Source organism: Psittacula echo (assembly GCF_963264785.1).
Source record: "Psittacula echo genome assembly, chromosome: 7".
In the NCBI taxonomy this organism is placed as follows: Eukaryota; Metazoa; Chordata; class Aves; order Psittaciformes; family Psittacidae; genus Psittacula; species Psittacula echo.
The window spans coordinates 4,607,253-4,633,837 of record NC_137740.1 but is presented as its reverse complement, the minus strand read 5'-3'; the positions used below and the strand labels follow the sequence as shown (position 1 = coordinate 4,633,837).

Genomic DNA, 26,585 nt, shown 5'->3' with positions numbered 1-26,585 from the left:
TCCCAGGCTGCATGTGCCAATGTCTCTCTGAGCAGAAGGGAGTCCATGGAAAGTGGCCTGGAAATTGCCTCTGGTACCCACACGCAAGGAATTTCTGTCAAAGTGGGAAATAAAGTAGGAAAACCCTTCATATTACAAAAGCTGATTGGGAAAAATGTATCTGAAGATGGGCAAAAAGGCAGATGCCTCTTATGTTCAAAACCCTCACCACCCCTAAAACCCACTTGCATTTATGCATATGTAGCACATGTCATTAGATGAAGGAAGGAGCCCAAACTTTCATTCACTGTAGTTTGAAACTTACAACTTTGACAGATACTATACTCTCCCTCCACCCTCATTTTCCTCTTTCTTCTGAGGGATGAGGCCAGATCTGCACCGTAAGGTGCCTTTATATTTAATGTGATGACAGGGGGCAGACCATGCCACAAAATACACATAAAAGTTTTCCTGTAGTTTCCATCTTCTGAGATTTCCTCTGTGAAACTGTACTTGGGAGTTTCTGTTGCTTGTTTGTTAATGTATATAAAATAGCTAATACAGGCTCTATTGAGAAAAAGCAATATTATGATATAATTTTACTTTCAAGGAAAAAAATCTGAGTGTGTTTCCTGTCTAAATGGAAAAAGTAGGAATGGTGTTGTCCTTAGCTCCTTGAACACAGCATCCGTATGCAAGGTTAATGCTGCATACTGCTTTCATCTCCCTAAAAGGAAGGGGAAAAGGGGAATGTGTGAGAGGATACACTGTTGCCACCTGCCCTTCATCTTTGTCCTATTTCCTGCTGCTCTGCCATCCTTCCTTCTATCCCTGAGCTCTGTGGGCATACACAGAATCATAGAGTCATAGAATGGGGTTAGGGTTGGGAAGGACCTTAAGATCATCCAACTCCCTACCGCGGGGATGCCTCACACTAGACTATGTCACCCAAGGCTCTGTCTGTGTGCAGTCTGGATTTGGAAAGAGCAGTTGGTGTAGCCTCCTTCATGAATGGTATTTTCCTAAGTCATATTGGGTAATGTTTGTCCATGATCTGTGCATTTTGAATGCATGTCTCAAAGACAACTTAGAATTTTTGAATGTTCACCATTCCTCACACTGATGCCCCAGTAGCACCAGGTATGAATATAACAGGGGAGCTTTCTGGAGGCATTCCAATTGGTTTCAGACTTCCTGGGTTTGTATTCTTTGTCCTGTAGCAACTCTGCATTTTGTGTATAACGGCAGTTCATAAACAGATGTTGAAACTCAACATGGTGCCTGAAAGTTCCTGCTCTTTCTGACCTGTCTGTAACAACACAGACAATCCTTATTTACACAGGTTAGTTCCACTGGTAATCTATCCAAATAAATTTCCTGTTAACTCTTTCAGGTTATGTCTCTTTAAATGTGGATCAAAGGAAAGTTGTACCTTCTAAAATACTAAGAGTCAAGAGATTCCTAATTAATTAAAGTAGATGCTCATTTACTTTGGCTCAAACAGAATAAGAGGGAGAGGAAGGAGGAGGGAAAGTAAAAGGGATGATGTCCAAAATGACATAGCATGAATTACCTTGTAGCTCTAGTATCTGCTGTGCTGATGGGAATCGCTTCAGGCTGATCTCTAAGGCTTCACCCGCTATCTCAATTACATTTTGGTTTATCTGCAAGGGCCTCTATTTGTGTATGTGTGTGTGTGTGCACACATGCGTGCATAAAATAGGGAATATGGTTTGACCTTATTAAATTTGAAACTCTGCTTGAAGGAGTATTGCTCAAGAAAAACCACATCAGGCCAAGCGTTTGAAAATGCAGACTGCTTTAGAGAAAGCAGTTTAATATATTGAAGCCTCAAGCCATCTACCTCTGCTCCTAAGAGCTCTACCTGAAAACTTCCAGGGCTGAATAATTTAAGGTTGGGGGGGGGGGGGGGGGGAGGTTTAATCTTGCTACAAGAAATACGAGTCTGATGTTTTATTTTCTTAAAGTCTGAACTCCACAGAACTTTTTTTTTTCCGAACTGTTTATCCTCACTCCAGACATGAACCTTGGAAAGGTGGCAGAAAAAACAAACAGCTGCTGTGTTTTTGGGCAGTCTGCATTCCTTTCAACTCGCTGAGATCAGACTTGTGCTGAGATTTTCAAATTATTTGTCCTAGGGCTTAACCACTTTCACTCCTGCTTAAAAGGCAGTGAGTTTGCCATAGCGGTGCTTGTGAGAGCTGTCATGCAGAGCCTTAATGATTCGAGAACTATGAATATATGATGTGTTCTTAGGGCTTTTTATTATTGTTTCATTCCAACTTCACCTCCCTCCCTAATCATCTTTCCATTTTTGGACTCCAGCCTTTTCTTAACGTAAGCATTTGCTGAAGGTGTTCTAGGGAATTTTGTTTTCATTTTGGTTTTGGGGGTAAATTTGATGCATATAAAAAAGTTTTTAATGGACCAAAGTGGAGGTAATAAAATAAGATTGTCACATTCCCAAGGCCCACAGTCGGAAATTATCTTCTGCAAGTTTGCGTTTCTTTCCTTCATGAGTGACAGACAGGAAGAGGAGCCATTAGTCCCATGGCAGTGTTTTGTGCCTTCTTTGAAGCCTCTAAAATATGTTCTGTGGAGTCTGGTGGAAGAGTCAGGACAATGCAATACTGAAAGAGTATTTGCTCGTAGCAGCCTTCCACTTTCTGAAAGGGGCCTACAAGGATGCTGGGGAGGGGCTCTTCCTCAGGGATTGTAGTGATAGGACAAGGGGTAACGGGTTCAAACTAAAACTGGAGAAGTTCAGGTTAGATATAAGGGAGAAGTTCTTCACTGTAAGGGTGGTGAGGCACTGGAACAGACTGCCCAAAGAAGTGGTAAATGCTCCATCCTTGGCAGTGTTCAAGGCCAGGTTGGAGAGAGCCTTGGGTGACATGGTCTAGTGTGAGACATCCCTGCCCATGGCAGGAGGGTTGGAACTGGGTGATGTTAAGGTCTTTTCCAAACTAAACTATTCTATGATTCTATGAGTATTTAATGGTTGAGGCCTTCATGTGAGGCCTTCTACTGGTGCCTTGTAATCAGCCTAAATCCTGAGCATGTCTTGCAGTCCCCTCCCCTCCAATTCGTGGAACTTCCCTGAGTAAAGAGATTGCTTGTACCAGATCACTATTTTGTGATACTGGGCAGGATGCTGAGGCCAAACGTGTGTTTACTAGCAACTAGAGTTAATGGAAAAACAAAACAGTCAGTTCAGTTCTGAAGGGCTTTTCAGTTAACCATGTTCGTCCTGTTCTTTGGGCTTTTTTCCAGCAAAGCACTTAGGCACGTGCTTAAAGTCAAAGCATGTGCTTAAGTGCTTTGCTGGTCTCAGTCCTTTATTTAATGTCCAAGTATGTTGGTATGAACAGGCTGTTGGTTCTATCAATGTTTGGAGAACTGTCCTTACGCTGTTCTTTTTACTCCTCTGCACTTTTTGCCCACTTACAGCCCAGAAAAGATAATTTGTGATTTCAGTATGCCACAGATAATATTTTGCCAACAGTCTGCAGGTTATTGATTGAGATTAATTTGCAGTGATTATGAAGAAATTGTGTATTTGGAGAAATCAAGGTCAGTCAACTCAGAGAAGTTTCATCTGATGCCTTGCTCCAGCTGAGTAATCTGACTGGCAGCACGTGTTGTATGACAAGAGCATCTTCAGACAGTTAACATACTGTGTGTTTAGCCCATGCTATGACACATTAGTCCTTCTCCCAGAAAATTCTCTTTAACTAAGTGCTGCCTTTTAGGTGGCACTTGCTGTGAGATTTTGATCTGGATGTAATTTGTTTGTTTGTCTATTTGTTTTTCATTTCTGCAGTCCACAGTTTTATATCTCCGATTACTGCTGGACAGCAGGTCTTGTGCTGTCCCTCCTCCTCCTCATTCTCATATCATCCGTGGCAAGTCAGGACAGGAGAACTCAGTTAAATTCAGACCTTAGGATTTCTGTGTGCTTTCCAGCAGGAAAAGTTGCCCTCTCACCTTTAGAGCCATCTTAGAACATCAGCAACTTTATTTTCTTTGTGCTTTTCTTTGTCAAGGTGCAAAGCACTTTACACTAAGGAAAAAGGCTTAATTAAGCAGGGTATACAGCCTGATATTGCTGACTTAATTGCAGGAGTTAGTAAGGACTATCTATAGAGAATAAACGAAGCACAAAACTGCATTTGCTTATGCAAACAAGTGACTTACATAAATGCTTCAGTTGATGTCAAAGCCACTCTTCGTTCAGGTCAGGTTACTCACACCTAATTCTTTGTAGGAGCAAGCTCATACATAAATAGTAATTTGCAGAATTGCATTTTAAAAATTGTTCTTGATTTCTCTTACATAAAAATATCCAGAGTTTCTATGAAGAAATCAGCTTTTAATTCCATCATTTCATTTGGAAAAACACACATTCTTGCTTTTTTTTTTCTTCATTAAAAAGATATAAAGCATTAAAGAGGGAATAAAGCATTCTTTCATAAAGCATTCTTTCGTTCTTCAGATAGCTAACAGGAGTTTTGAATTGACTTTTAGTCCATTCTTCTCTGTGCTTGCAGCGTTTGCAAGTGTATTTTCTGCAGGTATAATTCAAGTATCAGGAAAGGGAAAGACAAATATTTAGTGTTGTTAGAACTGCATGAAAGGGTTCATTAGTTTAGAGTAGTGGTAAACTCCACCCTTCTGGTTCAACCATCACCTTTCACAGTGTTTAGTGGAAGGCAAGCTGGGGCATTGCCCGGCTTACCTGGGAGGGTTAGCTCTGTCTCTGAGAGAGCTGCGGATGTTCATTCCCAGATGACGTTGTTTTCAAGATTTAAATGAATGTAAAAACCCCACTGATGTCCATCTCCTTGTGTAACAGGCTAAAACATCTGAAATTAGAAGATCAACATCTTTCATTTAGCCACTCTTCTAAGAGCCCTTGGGTTGATGTTTAATTGTTATAACAAGTTAAAGTGGGGGATCATTTTGTCCAGTCTCTTTTACAATGGCAGCAGTAATTGTTTCAGAGGGCAAAAGGAGGAAGGTATCCTAGAACTGGCAACATGTTAACGTCCTTCTGAGGATAGTTCTTTTAAATCATGCTCAGTTAATGAGGGTTTATGTTCCCTTATATGATTCCTCTATCGTTACTGGAAGCAGTCTAGATATCCATGTAATGTAGTGGTTTTTCTTTTTCTTTCTTTAGTTCTTTTCCTGTTAAGGTTTTTGTCCCAGTAATACCTATACCTCTTTTCAATTGCATAATGATTGCTTGTTTTGTTTGAATGTCTTTATTGCTGTATTCTGAGGAATAGTGACACTTGATTTATCTGCTCTGTAGCCTTCCTTATTTTCTCTGTTGATCTCCCGTCCCTCTCCCTACTGTTGTTATAAGCTTGTTGTTTTCTTTGGGAAAATTTATGGATGCTTTTAATCACTTCTGTTATCCGTTTCAGAACTCCTTGTAGTTCTGCTTGGTGGGGTTTTCTTTGCTATGCAAACAGTATGTCGATCTCCTCCCTTTTGGAGTTTTGGTCAAAACTACATCCTGTTTTTAATATGAATACAATTCCAAAGGACTGTAAACTCAAGCCATTATTATTATTATTATTATTAAATACACTCTAGAAATAGGTGCAGGGATGTTGTTATTTGACAGATTAAAATACCAGCATATGACGTTGTATGTACAATACAGCATATGATGTGTATGAAATGAGCCATTTTGCTTTCCCTTTGATTTAAATGCCTTAGCTTAAAATCTAACCATCAGAAATGTTTTTGAAAACCTATATTGATGTCTGTACATTTTGATCAAACATAACTAGTATTTAGGAATGACTGAGGATTTTAAGAGTATACATGGACTGAATTGATTTTTGTGACAGGAGGTAACAATACGCCTCATTGCTAGTGTAGGAATCTCTAACATGCAACTTCAATTCAGGTGCACATGGCAGCCAAATCCTGTCATCCTAATTCAACTAAGACTTGAAGGTGGTTTGCCTGAGTAAAGAAGGAGGGCCTAACATTGGCGTTTAGCATGTGAAATTGGATCAGTCTACATCAAACTGTAGTTATTAAAACTTTCTTCTAGTGCAGTACTCTTGGCAATTTCCCTGCTTCTGTTCTGGTTTCACTTAGGCTTTGTCTGGCCACAAGTGCATGACAGCCTAGGTTCCAGTTCAGCACGGTCTGACTAAGCTGGTAAGAACTCTCATTAACTTTACTGACATTTCTTCAGGACTCTGTCCTCACACATGCTTAAGGACCATGCTAAATTAGCTTCTCAACAGTTTTGTCCTTAGGAGCAGATGTGTTATTTACTCATGAATTAGTAAAATGTGCCTGTATAATGAACTTATGAAGAGATTTCTGGACTAGCAGTTCCCTCTCTCAAAATGTCAACGTTAGGGGTTGTAAGGGTGTTTTTTTCATCTACTCATTTATATGAAAACAGCATAAACCACGCCATGAAGTGTAGCATTGCTCACGTGGAGATTTCCTTTACTAGTCAGTGTACAGAGTGTCAGTGTCCACTGCTGGCCAGGCATTGCCCTCAGCATCATGACACACTTTCTAAACCGCTTGCGAAGTCCACAGTCCTTCTTAAGTCTCTGCTCCCTAAACAGGGATGTTGGATGTGCATATCCTATGTTTTCTTTTCACACAGTGGAAGGATAAAGTGTCATGGAAGTAATAACTGCAATCTTCCTACAGGCTACTGATGCCAATCCTGTGGAATAATAAAGTCTAGTATAATATAGCTAAAAAATCATAAAATTGACTCAGTTGGAAAAGACCTTTAAAATCATCAAGTCCAACCTTTATCCCAGCACTGCCAAGTCCACTACTAAATCATATCACTAAGGGCCTCGTCTGCACAGTTTGTCATTCCACCACTGTCCTGGGCAGCCTGTCCCAGTGCTTGTCGACCCTTTTGGTGAAACTTTCAGTTTTCAATTAAGAGTTTTAACTGCCTGAAGAAGGTAACGGGAGCAGATATGTTTTTTACATACAAGCTCTTAATTGAAACAGATATTTGACTTTCTATTGCAGAATGGTTTGCTTGAAAGAGTATAATTTTCTGAATAAATGGAACTGAATCACTGCTGATGTTGCATAATAGTAGGAGGTAAATCCAGAGGGCAGGCTGCCGGACTGAAGCAGCTACGTCTGTGGGCTTTATTTCCAGTTTTGCTTTTCACTTGCCTTGCCTTTTTTTTGGACAGTTTTTATAACCTCTCCTCTACTTATTAAGCTTTTAAAACTTGCACTCAATTTTATGTATGTGCATGCTTCTTGTTACTCTCATATTTAAACATTTAGACTGTAGCTGTGCATAGGAAGAGTTTTTGATAGTCAGCACCACAGTGTCTGAACGGTGTCTTTCTGCCTGAGTCTCTGGACTTCAAGATTCAACTCAGAGGTCTGAATAAGGTTTACTCTTTGACCCTCGGCCAAGTCACTCCATTTCTTTTGCCTCTGTTTGCCATCTTTTAAAGGAATGGATTAATATTTCCAATCCCACATGCTATGTCTGATTTGTCTAGACAATACATTTTTGTGTCTAGGACTGTGTCTCATTATGTATTTTTCAACAATGCTGAAGACAATGGGCTTGAATCTTGGTTGGGTGTCTGTAATACAATACAGAGTGAAATTAAAATAGCAAGCTGTCTGCTGACTTTGTGCTTCCCCTTGCCTCATGACATGGGGAGGCGTATGTAGGTGGACAAAATAGTCTTATTTTGTACTTTCTGGGCCAATTTAACATGTTTAGCCAAATGCATCCCTGGTATGAATCCACTGAAATGATTGGATGTACACAAGGGATTAATCTGACTCGATATGTTGCACTTGAGATGGGTGGTTCCCTTCAGGTCTGATGACATAACTTCTAGGAAAGCTGAATTTGAGAGTTTAAGCCTTTAAATCTTTTGATAGTGTGCTCCTAAGGAGAAGCGCACTTTTTTCTCTTTATGGACTTTTACAAATAGTAAAAGAAACATCATCTCACTGTAGCTGGTGTGATTCACCTTCTGCTGTATGACTTTTTTGACATTTGCAACATTTGATGAATTTATTTGTATTTTTTAAAGAATGGGTTTAAATAGGTTGCAGCAAACAATCACTGTCAGGTACTTGCTTCCAATCCAAAGTAAATATGTGTATAAAACACGCCAGTTTTCTGACAGTACTTATATATCAAATGCATACTTTCACATCCCTGGCAAGATATACAAAAGTTACATTTTTAACATACCTTATCCAACAGAGCATTTTATTTATGTGGGTTGATCCTTCAAGTCTGAATGTCACAGAAGTGGTTTTCCCAACAGTCTGTCATTAAGTTTTGAGGTTTATCTGTCTAAGAATACAACATCAATCTCATACCTCTTCTGGAGCACAGGAAACATCTACACTTTCTATTTCTCAAGGGACTTCTGTGCTTATTGTGGTGGTAATTGGAGGTCACTCTTAACTCCAGTTGTGGTGGTCAGTAGGTTGATACTTGAGTGCTGCTTTGAAGCCTTGTCCTGCTATGTAGTCTTTGAAAATGATCCTATTGTTCTTTTTTCTCCTTCAAAGTGGCACCCAGGCTTTAAATATAACATGGAATCCTGTCAGGGAGTGGCTGTAATCAGAGGAGATTAATTATAGATGTGGGTGTAGAAAATTGCAAATGTGAATTGTATTTTTCATACAATAAAATCTATCCCTTTAAGTAAGCAATGTATTTGCATAGAAAGTTCTGTGACTTAAAAGCCAGCCAAACCCCTCCAAAGTGTTACGGCATGAACACCAAATAGTAGAGCAGGTTTGAGTTAATTACTCCTTTTTCCCCTTTTCAGAAGTAATTTTAACTTCTTGATTTACTAATGGAAAGACTTTGTTTCCCACTCACTGGTTGTTGCCAAGGGCTTTGAGTAGGACTTCAACACACACACACACGGTGGTTCAGAAGAGTCAAAGGCCCTGCTTCTACATGCTGTATCCTGATGGAAGACCTGGAAGCCCATGGTAATATGTCTGTCTTGAAATGCCTCCCCTCATTGAAGTCCTATAAAATCCACAAGGAAACTATGTCATGGTTGTACAAGAAATTGTTTTCTGGTATTTTCTTTCTGGATATCATTGAGAATTTATATAATACTGAAATGGTGCAGGCCAGCAAGTGAGCATGGAGACAGTCTTTGTGACATGTTCTTGGCCAGTGCTTTTCTTCACATCATGTGACCTTTGGCAGAGTTGGAGCTTCTCTTACTCCAAGTGAAAACCAGTTGTGGCCATATCTGGCTGTTTTGTCTGCCTCGGGACAGCTGCCCTTGGAGGCATGGAGACCATTTCTGTGCTTTGATCTGTAGCATAGGTTTCCTTGAGCAGTGACAGGGTGTTGGAACTGGATGAGCTTTAAAGTTCCCTTCCAACCCAAACCATTCACTGATTCTATGGCTCTGAAGGAGTCTGTTAGGACCATGCAAGTTCAATGAGTCAGCACTGTTCAGGAAAAAAAGGAGGGAATAGTGTATCTTGTCAAACAAATACTTTAAACACAGATTTTAAAGAAAACCTCTGAAATCTTTAGACCATATGTAGTATTTTAATATCTTTTCTGGGGAGTTTTTTGACAACAAAAAAAGAATACTGGCTTGAAAGCCTTTGGAAAGGTGTTCTATAGTCAAATATCAGTATTGTCGTTAGCTTTGATGCATCCAGCTTAGAGGTCATGAGCTGTTCACTGTCCTTCGGATTGATGGCTTTGTGGATTGGTATCTTCTACCAAACTTGAGATAATGAGATATTAAAGACATCTAAAAAAATGAAAAGAAAATCCAAATAAGTTTTGGAACATTTGCTCTTGAAGGTTGAGGTCTGAAGTTTAATATTTCACCTGTGACTTGTGTTAACAAATCTTCCCATTGCATCGCATCACACAGAAGGAAGGAAATTCATCCTGGAGTTTTAAATACGTACTTATATACCTTCTTTTTCCTCTGCAGTTTTAGTGAAGATTTCAAGGTGGGGAGAAAGCTGTGCTTTTGCTGTGAAATTTAACTATAAAAAACTCTTAAATAGCAGCCAGACTAGTTTTTATTACTTACGATAAATATAACTGTTATTCAGCACGTGGAAAGGATGAAGCTAATAGAATTGCTGAAGTTGATTACTATTTTTGCCTTGCTCCCTTTATTGGCCAGATTTAAGTCCTCGGATATGCAAAAACTGAAAGTCAAAGCCTCTGAGTGCACGTGGAATGTGTCTGCTAGTTGTCGCAAACAGGCTTCCCCACCTGTCTTTTCCTTTGGCTTGCTGAATGTTTTGTTAGAAGAAAGCAAACCCTTTTCAGGCAAAAGTCATATTGCCCTGCTGACATAAGACAATGGGTTTGGGCAGGCAGGAATTTCATAGGCTTTGGGTCAAAGGCAATAATAATAAAAAGCAGTGTGTTGCAAATATTAGGAACTTGGGATTTGCACAGTGGGGTGGATGAAACAGACCCTGACATGTTTTGGTTTGTGTACACGCAATTAGAGAGCTGTTGAATAGGTGCAGTGAGTGAAATGCAGACTGTGTATGAAATACAGCATACCCAGGCTTACTTAGCTCTATGGTTTAAAACTGATCTGCCTGTGAGATCTCCTGTAGTAGCTGAGTGACAGCAGGTGCAGCTCTTCTTACACCCCTGTGCGCTCAACCCAATGCTCTTTGATTCCCTTTAGCAAATGCTGAACATGGGCAGCATCTCATACATTTTATACGTTTCAAGACTAAATGACAACGTGTCACATTTTTTCTCCTATTACCTGCGTATTCCCTTAGGACATCCTGCCCTCTTCCCATTTCCCCCAAAGCAGCCAAATACACCAAGCAGGCAGAGAGGTATATAAATATAATATATGTATTTTATATATCTATAATATAATATATATATATAAATACTAGTGGTGTATGTGGATCTAATAATCTGGTTCTGTTTCAAAGGTCATGTATTAATGTATATGACATTAGCCATGATGGAGCAGGGACTAATTACATGTTTCCTATTTCTCTGTGGTAACCTCTGCTGTGTTTTAGGCTCTTGTAGTACCAATACCCAGTTCTGTTTAATATAAACTATTTGGATGCTGGGTTTGTGCGTGCTGCATCTTAGTTTTTTGTCTGGACCATTTTTGTAAGAACCACAGCCAGATCTGTGACTGTCAGAGCAGTGGATTGCTCAGTTTTGTGAAAGCCTTCAGACTCTGGGGTGCGTAATTTGGGAAGACATTGACAACTTGGTTTGGATGTCAGTGTGTGAAGGAGTTCACTTGAGCAGGATTTACACCCTGGTGTTCGATTTGTATTCAAAATCTGTTTTAAATTGAAAGTTTGCAGACCAAAAGGAAAAACATTTGATGTTGTGACAGTCACAGTCCATTGTTTCAGGTCTCCTCCTTGCCACCAGAATGTCATATAGCTTTTGTAGTACTTGATTCTTTGTAGCTCCAAATAAATCTGGCCAACAGAGCATAAAAAGTTACTTTATCCTACTGCACAGTATGCCTTTGGGGACCTGACTCTATCCCATCCTAGCTTCTGTAGGATTTGGCATTGGTGCAGCAGGTACATTACCACCGAGTCATTGTCAGTATGACAGCCAGGTTGCAAGAACATTTTTCATGGAAGTGACCCATTGAATTTATTTGGTGATTAAACTGTTGCACTGATACAGATGCCTGCAAAATTAATTATGTTCACGAGTTTAAATTAATTTCTGAGCAGTTAGGATGAGTGAAGCAGGTCCTTTTGCTTTGGAATTAAGAGTGAAGCTTCCACTTGCTTCAGGATGGTCAAGACAGAGTTCTCTGCCTTTAAAGTTGGTAGCTGACTCATTTTCCAGACTAACTGGTATTGTACCAACCCTCTTGTATGGTCATTCATAAATGCCTTATGGGCTCACTTTTCAGGGAAAACCTGTTTATTTTAGTAAAGCCTTGTTAGTAGAACTTTTATATTAACCTATGCTCAAAATCAGGATGACTTCCAAGAGACCACTGCAGTTATGGAATACCCCCCAACTGTATTTTGTTGTCAAAGACAGAAAATATTTTCCCAGGCAGGGCAGGCTCTGCAGAGTTGGGAGTCATGTCCATGCTTGCTTTATCCCTTTTGGAGTTTGGGAGACGGTGTCAGCAAAGAACAGGCCAAAGCATAAAGTTCTGGTAATTCTTAAGTAGCTGTAGAGAAGTTCTGTTGTGTCCTTAATCTTAGGTACATTTTTATGCCAATAACTAAGTCCATACAGAATTTCCCGTTTTTTTATGAGTATCTGAGCTACTTCTCTCCAAGAAGTGCAACAGAGAGATAATACTCAAAATGGGTAGACAGTGTGGGACGAGCCACATATCAACTAACTTTGAGCATGAGTTGCTTTGGCCGTAAGTCTAAGTTGCCCTGCATCCTCTTGAAGTGGGGGCAAGTAATTGCTTCCTGACAGCATTTGAGGAGTTATCAGTGTGTGTTCACTACACCCTCCGTGAACCTCATGATTTTCTTAGGAGGACATATTGCTGGTGGGCTTTTCAGAATGCTGAGATTCTGGTCATTCAGGATTTCACCACATCTGCAGTCAGTCCTCAGCAAGAGCTGTGCAAAAGCTAAACAGGAATAGGTTGTGTAATATGCTGTGTCCAGGCAAAGCTAATGGATGTGGCAGGGATTCTTTCTTTTCTTGAGGCTGTTGGATGCAAGTACAATCCTATAGTTCTTTGTAGACTAGAATTTATAAGAAACTCTGCACATAATCATGTTCCTGTTGAAAATCTGGTTTAAATCAAATAAAAATTTTCCACGCAAAAGGGTTGGTTTTTTTTTTTTTTCAGTAGGAGTATTTTAAGCGAAACTTTTTGTTCTGAACAGAGAAAGGAAATCTTTCATTTCATTGTACTGGGAATATGCTTGAGGAAAAGAGTCTTCACATTTCTGGTATTTCAGCCTAGCTAAATATGGCCTGTGCTACTGAGGGGTTCCACACCATGTCTTCTCCAGTCCTCTATGACATCAGGCAGCTGTGAGGGGACTGGTGTGTAAATGATTGCCTATTAACTCAGCACCTTTGAATCCAGTTGATCCTGGTAGTGAACATTTGCGTGGACATGAAGGGGAACATTTGCATCTCTCCATCTGGTTCATCCAGCTTCAGCTAGTGCAAGTCTGGTGTTTGTGGCCAAATAATTGAGGCTATCCTGCCAAATAGTAAAAGAAAGGAATATACCACAGTGAATATCAGTGCTGGTTCTGTTTAATGTCTGCCCTTTGTCTCATGAAATTTAGGAGTTGTGTGAAATACAAAGTTTTCTAGTAGTAAAGGCTTTCTTTGTAGGTGTAATGATTTGGTTCCTCTGCTTCCTCTTTACCATGATGTCCTTCTGGATACACTTTTTCCAAGTTGCAAGTCATGCTATCACTATCTCAGGGTGATACTCTGGAGGAGAATTTCAGAGAGATCCCCCATAAAGCTAATATATATCTATGCTATTGGTATTCAAAAGTGGACAACCAGGAGCAAACTGTGCTCTCTACATTTGCATACAACTCTCTAGGATACACAAATTGAGCATCTGTGTGTAATTCTTAGAGAGCACCTCACAGGTAGGTAGCAGGGATTTGAGTTTAACACATGCAGATTCTTTTGAAGCACATAGTGAAGCTGATCTCTTGTTATGGGCATCTCAAATCCTTTCTTCTTGAACTGTTATCTAACAGACCAGAATGCCTTTCTGCAGTATAATACTTTATCTTAGATATTAATGATTTGTATAAAGCTATATTGTTCAATTAAGCATGTACTTTTTTAGGTGGCAATGAATGGTGGCAAGGGTGGAATAAGCAGGTTAAATCCCAGAGAAATGTAAAGGCTTGGACTGCATTTACAAGTATTTTGAGGTTCTTCTTGCGACCATGAAAATAAAAACCTGTTAGTGTTTTAGCTCAGATTTGAGGTTGATCTTCGTATCAGAACCTTCCACTGACAGATCTGCCAGTTCATATGGAAGAGGTGTTCCTCCCAGTTCGTGTTTTCTATATTGTATTTAAAAATTCAACCAGAAATCATCTATCCTTCTGTAAGCGCTTTCCATTTGTATACCTACACAAGTAGGCTGAAAATGCTCACAACCTCATTGCCATTTCATACTAGAGTATGTTGAGTCCAGCCATATCCAGTGAGAGAGCTCCAATATGCTGGAATTTGGTAGATTGGCAAGGGCTGGTCTGTCCCTGTTTACTCTGTCTCAGTGGGCCTATATATGTAATGTGGTGTTCCTCAGAGTGAGCTGTATGCAAGAATTGGCCCCTGTTTAAAACATACTCTTTGGCAACCAGCAAGGCTGCTCCGGTTTCTCTTTGAATAAGCACGGAGACAGAGGGAATTGCTTTGTGGTCTTCGAATGCGGGGAGGTGTGACGTTTAGCTCTCATCCTCAGAGCGTTTTTCAGTGTGTGGCAATAGTTCATAGCATTAATCTAATTAGAAAAATACATGTTGAGCTGTGATGATATTTGTTGTGATTCGGTATTTACCATATTTGGGAAAACTTGATGCGTTATTGTTTCACTCTTCATGTCCAACTTTTTCCTGAAGTGATGACTGAGCATTGGAATAGATTGCCCAGAAAGGCTGTGGAATCTCCTTCCCTGGAGATACTGAAGAGCCATCTGCACACAACCCTGAGCGATGTGTTCCAGGTGACCCTGCTTGAGCAGAGAGGTTGGACTAGATGACCTTCAGTGGTCCCTTCAATCCTCAGCCATTCTGTGATTCTGTGACATGATCTTTATTTCAAATATCCTGGCTTTATTTTTGCTTTCAAGGAGAGGTTTGAGCTGATTTGGGGAATTTTTTATTTTCCCCCAGTATTTTCTTCAGGTTCTAATTAGATTTCTGTGTCTGGCTTTTAAATCCTTGGAAATTGGAATTTCTTGTATCAACATTGTCATTGCTGCACTTACAGGTCATGTGCTTTTCTGTTTTCAAAGCAGACACTCAACTGTAATTGACTGATCTATTCTTAACCTGTGTCAAAACTGTTTGAAGAGTAACCCTGAAATAATCCTCAGAGTATTTATAAGGATATAAATAGTTATCTCTCTTTCTTTCCTCCCCAAATCTGTAATGTTAATAAATTCTTCAGTTGCAAAGAGCAAAAAGTACACCTTTATAAACTGTAGGATTGCAAATGGACATCACCAGACCTCTGGCTGTAAACCGCTGGTCATTCAAAAAGAACAGTGAAACATGACGCATTTGAAATACACATTTTTATCCTGGATGAGGAAAAGCATCTTCTGCTCAGTGTCACACCAGAAGTTGTGCACTGAGTACAGTGCCTTTTAACTGTCCCACCCTGTGAGAATCCAGTTTGTTTTGAATATGCATATTCATCCTAATGAGAATAATACATCTGTGAAAGCACACCTTGGCTGAAAATGAGTCTCAAATAAGCTGTCTTGTTCGACATCAAAGCAAATCCATCTCTGAAAGGGGTTTCTCTTTCAAGGTTATGGTGTTCTTTCCCTGAGATGCATCTGAGATGTCTTGCCCTTGATGGTACGGTAGCATGCCCAAGGGTGTAGGAAGCTAAATTTTTCAGTGGTATTCAGCATTTTTAATACCTTCTGGTTTATTGACTTTAGGCAGAATTTAATACTGATCTTCTGAGATTAATGTTCAGACAGAAAGCAGTTTGTGTAACACTAAATCCTCAGTAAGGTTATTAGTATTTTGAGGGTAATGAGAGGTTGGGAATAAAAAGGAAAACCCCATTCTATTTGTTCTGATAGACATTTTTACAGGTGCTCTTGTCTTTTGTTCATATTCTGCTCCTGAAGTCTGCCCTGTATTGTCACAGTTAAGTTCAGCATCAGCATATCAGGAATGAGACTTGAAACAAGAACTTAATACTGCATTGAGTGGCTTCATGACTAATGCTGTTTCAGTGTGTCACTGAACTGCCAAAATGCAAACCTTATGGTACTGGTACTTGAACACATCCTGTGCAGGAGCTCTGCTAGCTGGATGTGAACTTGCTTGTGCACATTCACCTGATAAAGGCATTTTGTACCTGCAGGTATTGAAGCAGTGCCATTTCACCTAATTATCAGTGTACCCGTAATCTCCTGTAAATTGTAATTCAGCTTGAACATAAGCAAGTTTTCCTAAGGACATACTATGTGCAAAACATTGCTGTTTAGGTAGAGCCTGGAAAAGCCGGAATCTTTCTCTGAGCTGCTTGCTAAAGAGCTGTTATGTCCATGCTATGCTGTCTTCTAGGCATATGCATGGCCTGTTATTTGACTGATTTATGCAATGAAGTGGCCAGAGCAGGAATTGTTTCAGCAGAGAAGAATGTTAAACATAAGGTCCTTTTAAGGTCTTCAGGACATACACTCCAAACAGAAACCAACTTTTTCTTTAGTGCTAGCATTATGCTTGGAAATTTTGACAGTGAATGAAGAGATGATTTTGCACAAACTTCTTTCTAGTCACAAGTTTAAAACCAAATTGTGTTCATTTGCCTGATTCTGTGCCTGTATTGTCTCTTTTCTAGGTCCCTCTGTACAGTAGTCTGCAAGTGGACGTATACCTCAGATAAAGGTTGGGATGACAGTTTCTGGAAAATGATTGGTTTGGAAGATTTGGTAGAGGATAAGTACGAAAAAATAGGTATGTTTTGTACCTATACCTAAAAAGTTATATACATATATATAAAGATATATATATTAAAAGATACATACATATAAAAAGATCTTTTTCTGTATTATTGTGAATGTCAGGAGGAATGTAGGAGGACTTGACGAAGCTTCAGAGGGGTTGATAACAAGGCTGGATGCCATAGGTGACAGCTTTCCTAAGTACACTTTTACTTTGCATTGTCATAAAAATCTGTTTCAGTTTTCTAACTTCTACCCTTCTGAAAGTCTTGTAAGCCTTTCAGTACTGCTCAGTCTCAACAGCAGAGAAGTAAATGGGAGCCTCAACAACTGATTCCATGAAGGAAATACCTGATACGGGTATAGTGAATGGCAGGCTCCAAAAAAAAAATGCCACAATGTAGTCAGTTTATAGCTGTTACTGACAGCAGGTTTTGCAGCCTGTACCCATCTCCCTTATAGTAGTTCCAAGAGAAGTGCTACTTGTGCTTGTTATCTTCATACCCTTTTTTCCACTCTCTTGGAGCCTAAGTTTAATTAGAATGGTAGTCTTGCTAATAGCAGTTCCTACAGCAGATATTCATTAAAAGTCCATAATGTTAATATACCAGAAAATTTCCAGGATAACTTTATTAGACTTTCCCTGTTAAGTTAATGGACTTTTAATGGATGTCCTAAGCAGACATGTCATTAACAAGAATATTACCAGACATGAATTGAAATCTGCTCATTCATCAAAGTTAATTATCTAAAATTTCCTTTGATTTTTTTTTAACGTCTAGCACTTTGAACAAGTTTGTACAGCAGTTTAAATGCAGTAACATGAAATGGAAATGGCGGAGGGAGGACTGTAGTGAAATGAAATGCAATGAAATCTGTTACCTTTTCTGATCATCACAAAATATACTGTAAGTCATCTTCAGATTATCAGAAAATTGTACTTGAAAGCTTTCTTGAATAGATTTCAGCTTTTCCCCTGCAACTGAAACTGCTTATGCAAAGGTATTAAACCCACAAGGAATATGAGGCTTTTAGCTTCCTGAGGTTTTAGTTGGAATACAATTCTTACAGCATTTATCGCATGTGGCTTTCAGCAAATCTTCAACAAGTTAAAATAAGACTTGTAATAAATACATGTTTTTACCAGAAAAATTGAACATCTCAGCAACTGGTGATCCAATGGAAGAGTATTTTAAAAATGAATTATTTATGAAGTGTAAGCTAAGGCTTTAATATAATATTTATGCAATGCACTTCAAGGACAGTGCAAAGCAATTTGCCATTTCAAGTAACTAAACATACATGTTTGAAATGATAAAGTAGCCATTAATAAAAAGGGCCTTTTGTTGTGATGGAAGCCTCATAAAACTAATCTATGTATGGTTCAACATTTAGCAAGACAAAACATCATTCATTTCCAATATCAGGCTTACATTTTTGTTAAAACACAAGGTTTACAAAATAAGTTAGTAAATTAACTTCTGATGATAGGCTGGATATAAAGAAGTTTGTTACTGTGAGGGTGGTGAGGCACTGGAACAGGTTGCCCAAAGAAGTGGTAAATGCTCCATCCCTGGCAGTGTTCAAGGCCACGTTGGAGAGAGTCTTGGGTAACATGGTCTAGAGTGAGGCATCCCTGCCTATGACAGGAGGTTGGAATCTTAAGGTACTTTCCAACCCAAACCATTCTATGATTCTATGATAGGGGTCTCTTGCAAAACAAAACCATTTTCCTGAGTTAATGGGGAAAGTGTCCAGTTCCCTGGGCAATTGTGTTAGTTTTCAAGAAACAAACCATAGAATATCTGGGTGCATCTCGGCTGGCATTGAAGAAGCAGAATCTGACCTCTGGAATTGCACCAAGCTGTGGGCTGCAACTTGAAGCTTCTGAAAAGCACAAACTTTTCCTCACCTTGAGAAATCCTTTGATTTTCGGATTCTTGGGCTGATTACCTTAGGTGTATCCAAAGTATAAGACATTGAAACCTGGCCTTTGTAGAATATATCCTCATTTTCATGCCCATTTGCCTGACCTTCCCTTTTTTAAAAAGAAAGGTGTTACATTGGTTATATTTAGCTGAGTGATAAAATCATAAAAAAGCAGGACAGTGACCTTCATTCACGTGTGTGTGAAGAGGGGGGTAAGGAGCTCCTCTATAAATGTGGAAACCAGACAGCAACTACTCCTTCATTCCTTTATCTTCCACACTGCACCTGTTGAGAGTCTCTTGAAAGGGTTTAGCTTCAGAAGGAGACAAGATGTGACCAAACCAAAGCAACTCACTCTCCACTTAAGAGCTGCTCAACAATGCTGAAGCCTGTGTTGAGAGGTGTGTCAGTGCTCTGCTTTCTGCCACCCTTAATCTTAGCAGTGTCCCTCTACGTGGGAAAATGGGAATGGGGACATTGTTCCAATGAAAGTTTAGGGGGTTTGCTTGTTTTAATGAGTATTTAGTGCTGCTGGACTTGGGAAGAGCACCCTGAATAAGCTCAGCTTTCCTTTAATGACTTTAAATTGACCAGGACAACGTAGATCCACCTACTGAGAAAGTGCCATTCCATGCTCAAGCAGCACTGGTCAAACTGTAGTCTTGTATAGTGGGAGATTGTTTCCTACCAACTCCCAAGGCATTGGCATTGGTGGCAAGGCACCATCACTGCCTAAATCTCCTGCCAGAAGCCCACAAGTGCTACTCTGAGCACAAAGAACAGAGGATCACACCTTGCAAAACTCAGCTCAAGTTATAATATTGCTTCCCGTAAGTGAACAACCTCAAGCTGCTGTTAACTTCAGCACATTATACAAAAGAAAGGCAATTTGTTTTAAGTAACTCATCTGGACAAACAGTTACGAGTGCATGCTTCCAGGAGGTACATCATCATGTGATACAGCTGACAGAAAAGAATTTGAAGCAGTAGGTTTAGCAGGCTTGCAGATTAAGGAACTCAAACCTGCCAGATAACCTAAGTAGGAGTAGGTTGAAGGGAGATTGTACATGGTCAAAAACTCCTCCTAAAATGAAAACAAAACCAAAAACTAAAAAGTCTGAAGTAATTCTAGTGGAATTTCCTTTTCAGTTCTCAAGCTTGTCCAAGTCAGTGGATGACTGCTTAAGGTTTGTTTAGCTCAAATACAAGGATGTATTTTAGTGCCTGCATGTCCCCCTTATAAAGAGACATAATGATATTTTTCTCACATATCTCTCCTAAAAGATTAGCGGGCTCTGAATCATCATTTCTTTCTAAACAAAGCAAAATGTCCCAAGATAAAATTGGCAACATTTTCTTACCGTAGCAAAAGTAAATACATAGTTGACTAGTTTAAAACAGACAGAAAAGTTACATGGTTTTGCTTTTGTTTTATTAGATCTCTTTAAAAAAGTAATTTCCAATCAGAAATAACTATAGATGAATAGTTATGACTAGATAGTTTTTTATAAGTAGCTTTACCTTTCATGACACCGGAAATATTTATGGAGGTTACTTAAGAACAACTTCTCTAATGTGCATAGTTCTTTGTTCTGATAAACATCTCTTTTAAACATCACTTTTGAAATGGCTTGCCCTTTAAGGATATATTTACTGTAATCACAGTGGTGCTCGTGGTTCCAGGTAGTGCGCTTCTCCTAGTTTCAGTTTAACTTAACACATGACCTTGTTGATAAGGGGGACCCTCACATCCGACCTTTAGGATCTTCCACGGACTTTTCCCACATCAAGATGTGGGTTCACATAGGAGAGTTCCCAGGCCTTTGACATTTTACATTTTTCTGTGCAGATTAACCTTTCAGGGAATCCATGTAATAAGTTGTTTGTGATCCTTTCTGTACCTCATGGATTTACTGCTCATGCCTGTGAAGGCAAAGAGTCTTATCTGGAGATACTACAAAATTTATTGATCCCATTAATTTGCCCACCAAGAGAGTAGAAGATGTATTCAAAACCAGTCTGAAAGTGTTGTGTGCTACAGGCATTAGCATTTATCTGCTGTGGTGATAGCACATGATGAGCATCTCTTTGTGGTATTATAAAACCTACAAAGACATTAACAATCCCTTTAAAATTTCATGTACTCCAGACCTTTTAGGGTACTGAAGCATATATTCCATTTGGAGGAAAATGCCTGATAAATTTTCACCACAGCTTTCTACTTCAGGGGCTACTTTAGGGACCAAGTAATGATTTTTTATTGAATGGTAGTATTTTATACCAGGTCTCTTTTTGCTTGAAGATGGGCCTTTGTCTGAGAGAGCGTTGCAGGTACTGCAGAATAGGTGTTACTGATCTTGTAGGTTGTATGTTGAAGGCTAAAATATATCTTTTGTGAAGGGCAGTTTTATCACCTTCATCTGTGATGGAGCAGGGCACTGATTTTAAGGATTTTTTTAAAAGCATATCTCATATTTGGAAATACAACCCTTCAACATGATAAAGATTTCATAAACCCATTTGCCAGCTTTTTCTGACTAGGAATTTACAGCCAGATCCTCAGAAGTGAATAAATACACAGCTCATATTTATGGGATCTTTCTGATCATCTGAGGCAAAACTAAGAAAAGTATTTGGATTGTTTAAATCTCAGAAATTTTATGGAAAATCAGTGCTTGCCTTGAACTCTTCTCTTAATTCCAGACCTTTGGGGACTGGAAGCTTGATGTTTTGATGTACCTGGGCATTTGTGTATGCTGTTTTGAATGCCCTGAAAAGAAGGGTCAGTAGAACTGTAAGACTGGATATTCTTTTCTAATGCTCTTGCATTCTTAGTACTTATTCATAAATTGGTAGCAAAGAGAACTGTAGTTGGTTTGGGACTTGATAGCTGTGACTCTTTGCTGGTACCTCCTGTCATTCTTACTGTGCACAACCTTTACAGCAGGCTGAGTTTTCAAATGTGGGTGCAGCTCTGTGTTCCTTTAGGCATTCAAACAAGTGACAAAACAGCAGGCTATTTATTCATCAAGATGTTATTATATATAAATGAATGGTTATATTCCTACATGTGCCACTGTCTATTTCTGTATGTAAAGCTAATGAAGATAACAGTATTGTATACCTCACTTCTTACACTTCAAATAGAGCCTGCCTAGGTTTTGTGTTTTGTCAGAAGGAGTCTTCTCCATCTGTAGTAGTACAGAAGTGCTATTCCAAGTAGTACTTGGAAATTCTATTCATTTATTTACATTTAGGCTAAAATGGAAGATTCAGTCCAGGGTGGGAGAGTACAGTCAATATTAACTTATGCTGCAGCAGCTGTGAAGGGAATGGTCAATCCATTAGTTCTGCCAGTTTTCTATCTCTTCCAAGGCCTTTGATGCCAGATGCTCCTGTGTGTATGAGGGATTCCTTGAAGGCTGAGAGAAAGGGATGATGATTTGTTTTTTCAGGTCAGCTTGTAGCTGCCAGTTCTTCATAAAGCTGGATTATAACAACAAGCTTTATCACTATACTTTGCAAATGGTAGAGAATAATAAGTAAAAAGATTCTGTGACGTATGGGGTCCCTTTACTGTCTGTCATCGGTCTTTTGCTATCCCCAATACATTAGAACATGTTACAACTTAAAACAAAATTGAAAGGGTGAATCAGGGGATATTTACACTTACTTGCTGTCAAAATCCATGGAATTTACAACTGAAGAGTGTTCCAAATATGCTAACATTTTTCTGGCTTCCTGTCATTTCAGTCTGTCCAAGAGCTGTAGCAAATGTAAAGGAGCTGAAACTGGCACAGCGCAAAGAGGTTTTAGGGTGTCTTCTTCCTCAGAGCTTGAGGCATTATTTCATGATATATGATTCAGCAGTAAGACGTTAGAAAGAATTTTTCTCAGAAAAGCTACATGTTCCTGTGATTTCTATTTTATTTCATGTTTTTTCCATCTTGAGATCACTGCATCACATGAATGGTTGAAGTTAGAAAGGGACCTCTGGCAATTATCTAGTCCAGCTTCCCCTGCTCAAAGCAGGGTCACCTACAGCAGGTTGCTCCAGGCTGTGTCCACTTGAGTTTTGAATATTTCCAAGAATGAAGACTCCCAATATCTCCCTGGGCAACCTGTTCCAGTGTCATGACCACCTTTCCCCAGCAAAAACAATTTTTCAGCGGTGTCCCTGCACATGGCTGGGTTTTGGAACTGGATGAGCTTTAAGATCCTTCCAACCCAAACCATTCTGTATGTGTGCCTTGACACTTGTGCTGTCACTGGGTGCCCCTGAGAAGAGTCTTGCCCCATCATCTTTGCTCCCATCAGATATTTATATATACATTGATATGATCTGCAACCCACCACCACCTTCTCTCTGCTGGGCTTAAAGTCTCAGGTGTCTCAGGCTTTCCCATATAAGGATGACATGCCTCAGTCATCTCTGGGGTCCTTCTTTGGAGTTGCTCCAGTACATCCATGTTTCTGTACTAGGGAGCTCAGTATAAAGCACAACATCCATCTGTGGCCTGAGCAGGGAGCAAAGGTCACCTCTCTGGGCCTGCTGGTGGCACTCTTCCTAACATGGACCAGGAGGCTGCTGGCTGCCTGTGCTGCAGGGGCTGGTCACTGGCTCGTGTTCAACGTGTTGTCCACCTGGCCTCACAGTCCTTTTCTGCCAAGTTGCTTTCCAGTTGGCCCACAGCCTACCCTGGTACATGGGTCCTTCCACCTCATGTGCAGAACTTTGCTTTTCCCTTTCTTGAATTTCCTGAGTCAGACAATTTTTCCAGCCTGAGGTATTCTTCCTCTTTCCAATAACTGTTCTTTAATAGGCTGGGCTAAATTTGGGTAGCTCCGGTTTCTTCACAGTGCTTCTGGGTGACATTTCCATTCCTCTTCCACTGTAAGGAAGTGAACCATCATTCACCCTGCTTATCATCAGGTTGAGTCCTGCTGGCAGGTAGTACGTTTTTACTTCTACCTCCTTGCAAGGAGCGAGAACTGTGTGATGCTCTTTCATCCTCAGGCTCTGTCACAGCTGAGACAACTAATAGCAAGAGCTTAGAGCTTTCAGAAGTAATGATACAAAGATTTCCCACTGTCCTCTTCTGGGGTTCTATATTTCTACATGTGCCACTGGTCATGAGTCTGGTCTCAGACTCTGCCTGCCTGGGGAATCATGTTTTCTTCTACTCTGGCAACATTGTGGACTTGTGAACTTTCTCTTTCCTCTTTCCTATATGAAAACGAGGAGCTTTTTCTTGGAATTTCTGTTTTTAAAGTCATAGGAGAAGCTTTGAGCAGACCTTTAGCCTGTTGTGATTGCTTAAGATTTATATTTCTCAAATATTATCCTCCCTTCTTATTTTTCATGCAGTTCTAAAAAAAAGCATTTCAGGGTTATTTCTTCTTTTTACCTGATTCTTCCTCTTTCTGGTCCTGGTTTGTTCTTCATCTTCTTTTTGCTTGAGCCTCACACTGAGATAGCTTTCAAACCGATGGTGTCTGCTGTATGAGTCAGGATTCACAACCCAAAGGACTATATCAAACATTTTGCCAACTTCCTCTAAGTCAGAGACTGTTGGACTCCCTAAAATTAATGCTTGAAGAGGTTGAAGTGTATCTTAGAACCAATCTTGATTTTATGATTTCCTGTGATGGAGAGTCCACTTCAGACTTCAACCTTTTGATTGTTGGTTGCTGTCATTTCTTAAAATTAATGAATTAATTAAAGAATGCAGTTTATTTTTCAGCTGAACTTTAACTTCCTACTCCTGTTGGGCAGACTGCAGTGACATGCCTGACCTGCTCAGACTGAAGTTTCCTACGTTAAAGGAAAACACTGAGCTGCTTGAGGTTTTTCCCCCAAATCTGTTATGTGAACTGTCACACTTCTCAGTCCTTGCAATTGCTTTCCTGATTCATTTCTGACCCATTTGTAATGCATCAGTATCTTCTCTGTATGGGCATTAGAGCTGGATACTGTGTGAATGTGGTGGGGAATAAGCTTGTGCAGGTATCAGAAGCTTAGCTCAAAGATTGAAAAGCATCCTTTCAGTAACTTGTCAGGTTATTTTTGGTCTGTTGTTTCAGTTTTGAAAAGGGATAATTATTTCTTCAAAGAGGAGTTGCTATCATGTGAATTATTAAAAAAATCCAGTAATGAGAACCATTCTGTTAAGTAAGAATCTGTAATTAATGCAAGCTAAATTGCCTGTTCAGTTTAGTGATGTGCTGTACCAAAGCAAAGTCTAATTACTTGCAACTCAAAGTATAGCAATAGTCATGTCATTACATTGATAATCTTTGTATTTAGAGAGACTGTTAGGAATCCTGTGAAGTGCCAGAAATCTAAATTATCAACCTATTGAATTTATTGCTTGCAAGCAAATATGTGAGATAAAGTAGCTGAGTCTGGATGCAAATATATCACATTTAGTGACTTAGTAAGACATCTAAATGCATGTATTGCATACCCACATGCATGTCAGCGTAGTGAGTAGTGAACCATGCATTACAAGAGAAGTTTATTCTGCACTGCCTCACTGAAACCTAGTCCTGCCCATCAATGTACATGCCTAATGATCCAATGATGCAGAATGCTTTTTTTCTTTTTCTTTTGACCTTTAACCAGCAAAGCTTATCATTTATACATGAAGTAGCTCCCTTTCATTTGGACAAGAAGGCAGTAGTCTTTGTTGAAGTAGGCACCTATGGTCTGCAGACCAATTTACTTTCCAGCTTAATGAATCAGGGTCTGCCTGCATGCACATAGGTTGCTTGCTTGTTCCAGTATTTAGCAACCTAATATGTCTGCCTTCAGTAATTACATGTTAGGTAGTTGAGATGTAGTTCAGCCAAAGGCATAAGCTGCATGGGAGAGTGGGATGGAAAGGACCCAAATTAGATTTGCCTCAAGCTATTGTGGTAGCTCGCGTAGACAGAGATGGATTTTGAACTGAAGAAAGCCAAAGTGATTTTGTTTAACCAACTGTTTTTCTCACTTTTAAATAAACTGGCCTATAATATCACAATTTGTCTGGGGTTTCCTGAATGAAAACCCTGACATTTTTAACTGCCAACCAGGAAATTGTATGGAGGGTATTTCCAGGTTAAACCCTCCCCAAATCTGGCTGGTTTTAACACCCTTTAACCACCATGCATTCAGTCCTAAGAAAAAAATAGTATTATAATGTTATAGTCTGTATTGTTATCTTGCTTCCTTCTGATCTTAGTGCTATTTTTGCTGATCAGCTGGGCTACAGTTGTAGAACAGTCAGCCATATATATCTCAGTTAAATGTGAGAGGGGTATTTGGCAATGTACTGTGTACGAGATAGGGTGGGAATGATGTGTCAGAAGACTTATAATATTATTGATTCAGATTCCTTGCATATCCCAGAATTTTGTCATTGTGGGGATTGTTATAAAATACAAAAAATTAGAGATTGTCTACAAGCTTTGTAAGTAATGGTCAAAGCATTGAGGGGGAAATCCCTCCCGCTGCTGTTTGAGATGCATTTGGATGGACAGTGCTTCTTTTTACTAAGGTCCTGTTTTGTTTAGTGTTAATTTACCACCATTTCCTTTAACTAGATAACTTCTTCAGTGCATGTTATATATCTCTTATTTAACAGGATACATGTTTTGTGCATTGTCTTTTAAATTAAAAGCATTTAGATGGTCCAGTCTGGGAGAGGCTGTAAAATGGAGACAGGACGGTTGGGTTTCTTTCTGGTGTTGCTGGGATTTCAGGAAAGGTTTGATATATCCAAGTTCAAGTTTGCTTGTGTCAAGTTAGTGAAGAAAAGGAACACGTCCTTTTGCTTTTCTTCCTTTTATGCACTTACGCGGGCAAATGTGAGTGCATGTGAAATGCAGCCACGTTCTGCATGAGAGATGAGAAGCTGTTCTGAGTGAGTGTATCATAGCTGAGTCAGCTGGGCCCCCTGCTGCGCTTGCTTTTGTTGGTTTTAAAGGTCTATGTCCTAAAGT

At 39.6% G+C, this 26,585-nt stretch overlaps 1 protein-coding gene across 1 annotated transcript in view; it reads left to right on the top strand.

Moving 5' to 3' along the window:
* The window catches only part of FGGY (FGGY carbohydrate kinase domain containing), a gene marked incomplete at its 3' end in the record, with an annotated part of 127,351 nt that overhangs the window by 21,178 nt on the left and 79,588 nt on the right, over window positions 1-26,585 (top strand). The window contains exon 3 of the mRNA XM_080623025.1: window positions 16,568-16,683. Coding sequence (XP_080479151.1) covers window positions 16,568-16,683 — 116 coding nt within the window. The remainder of the gene's footprint in view (window positions 1-16,567; window positions 16,684-26,585) is intronic.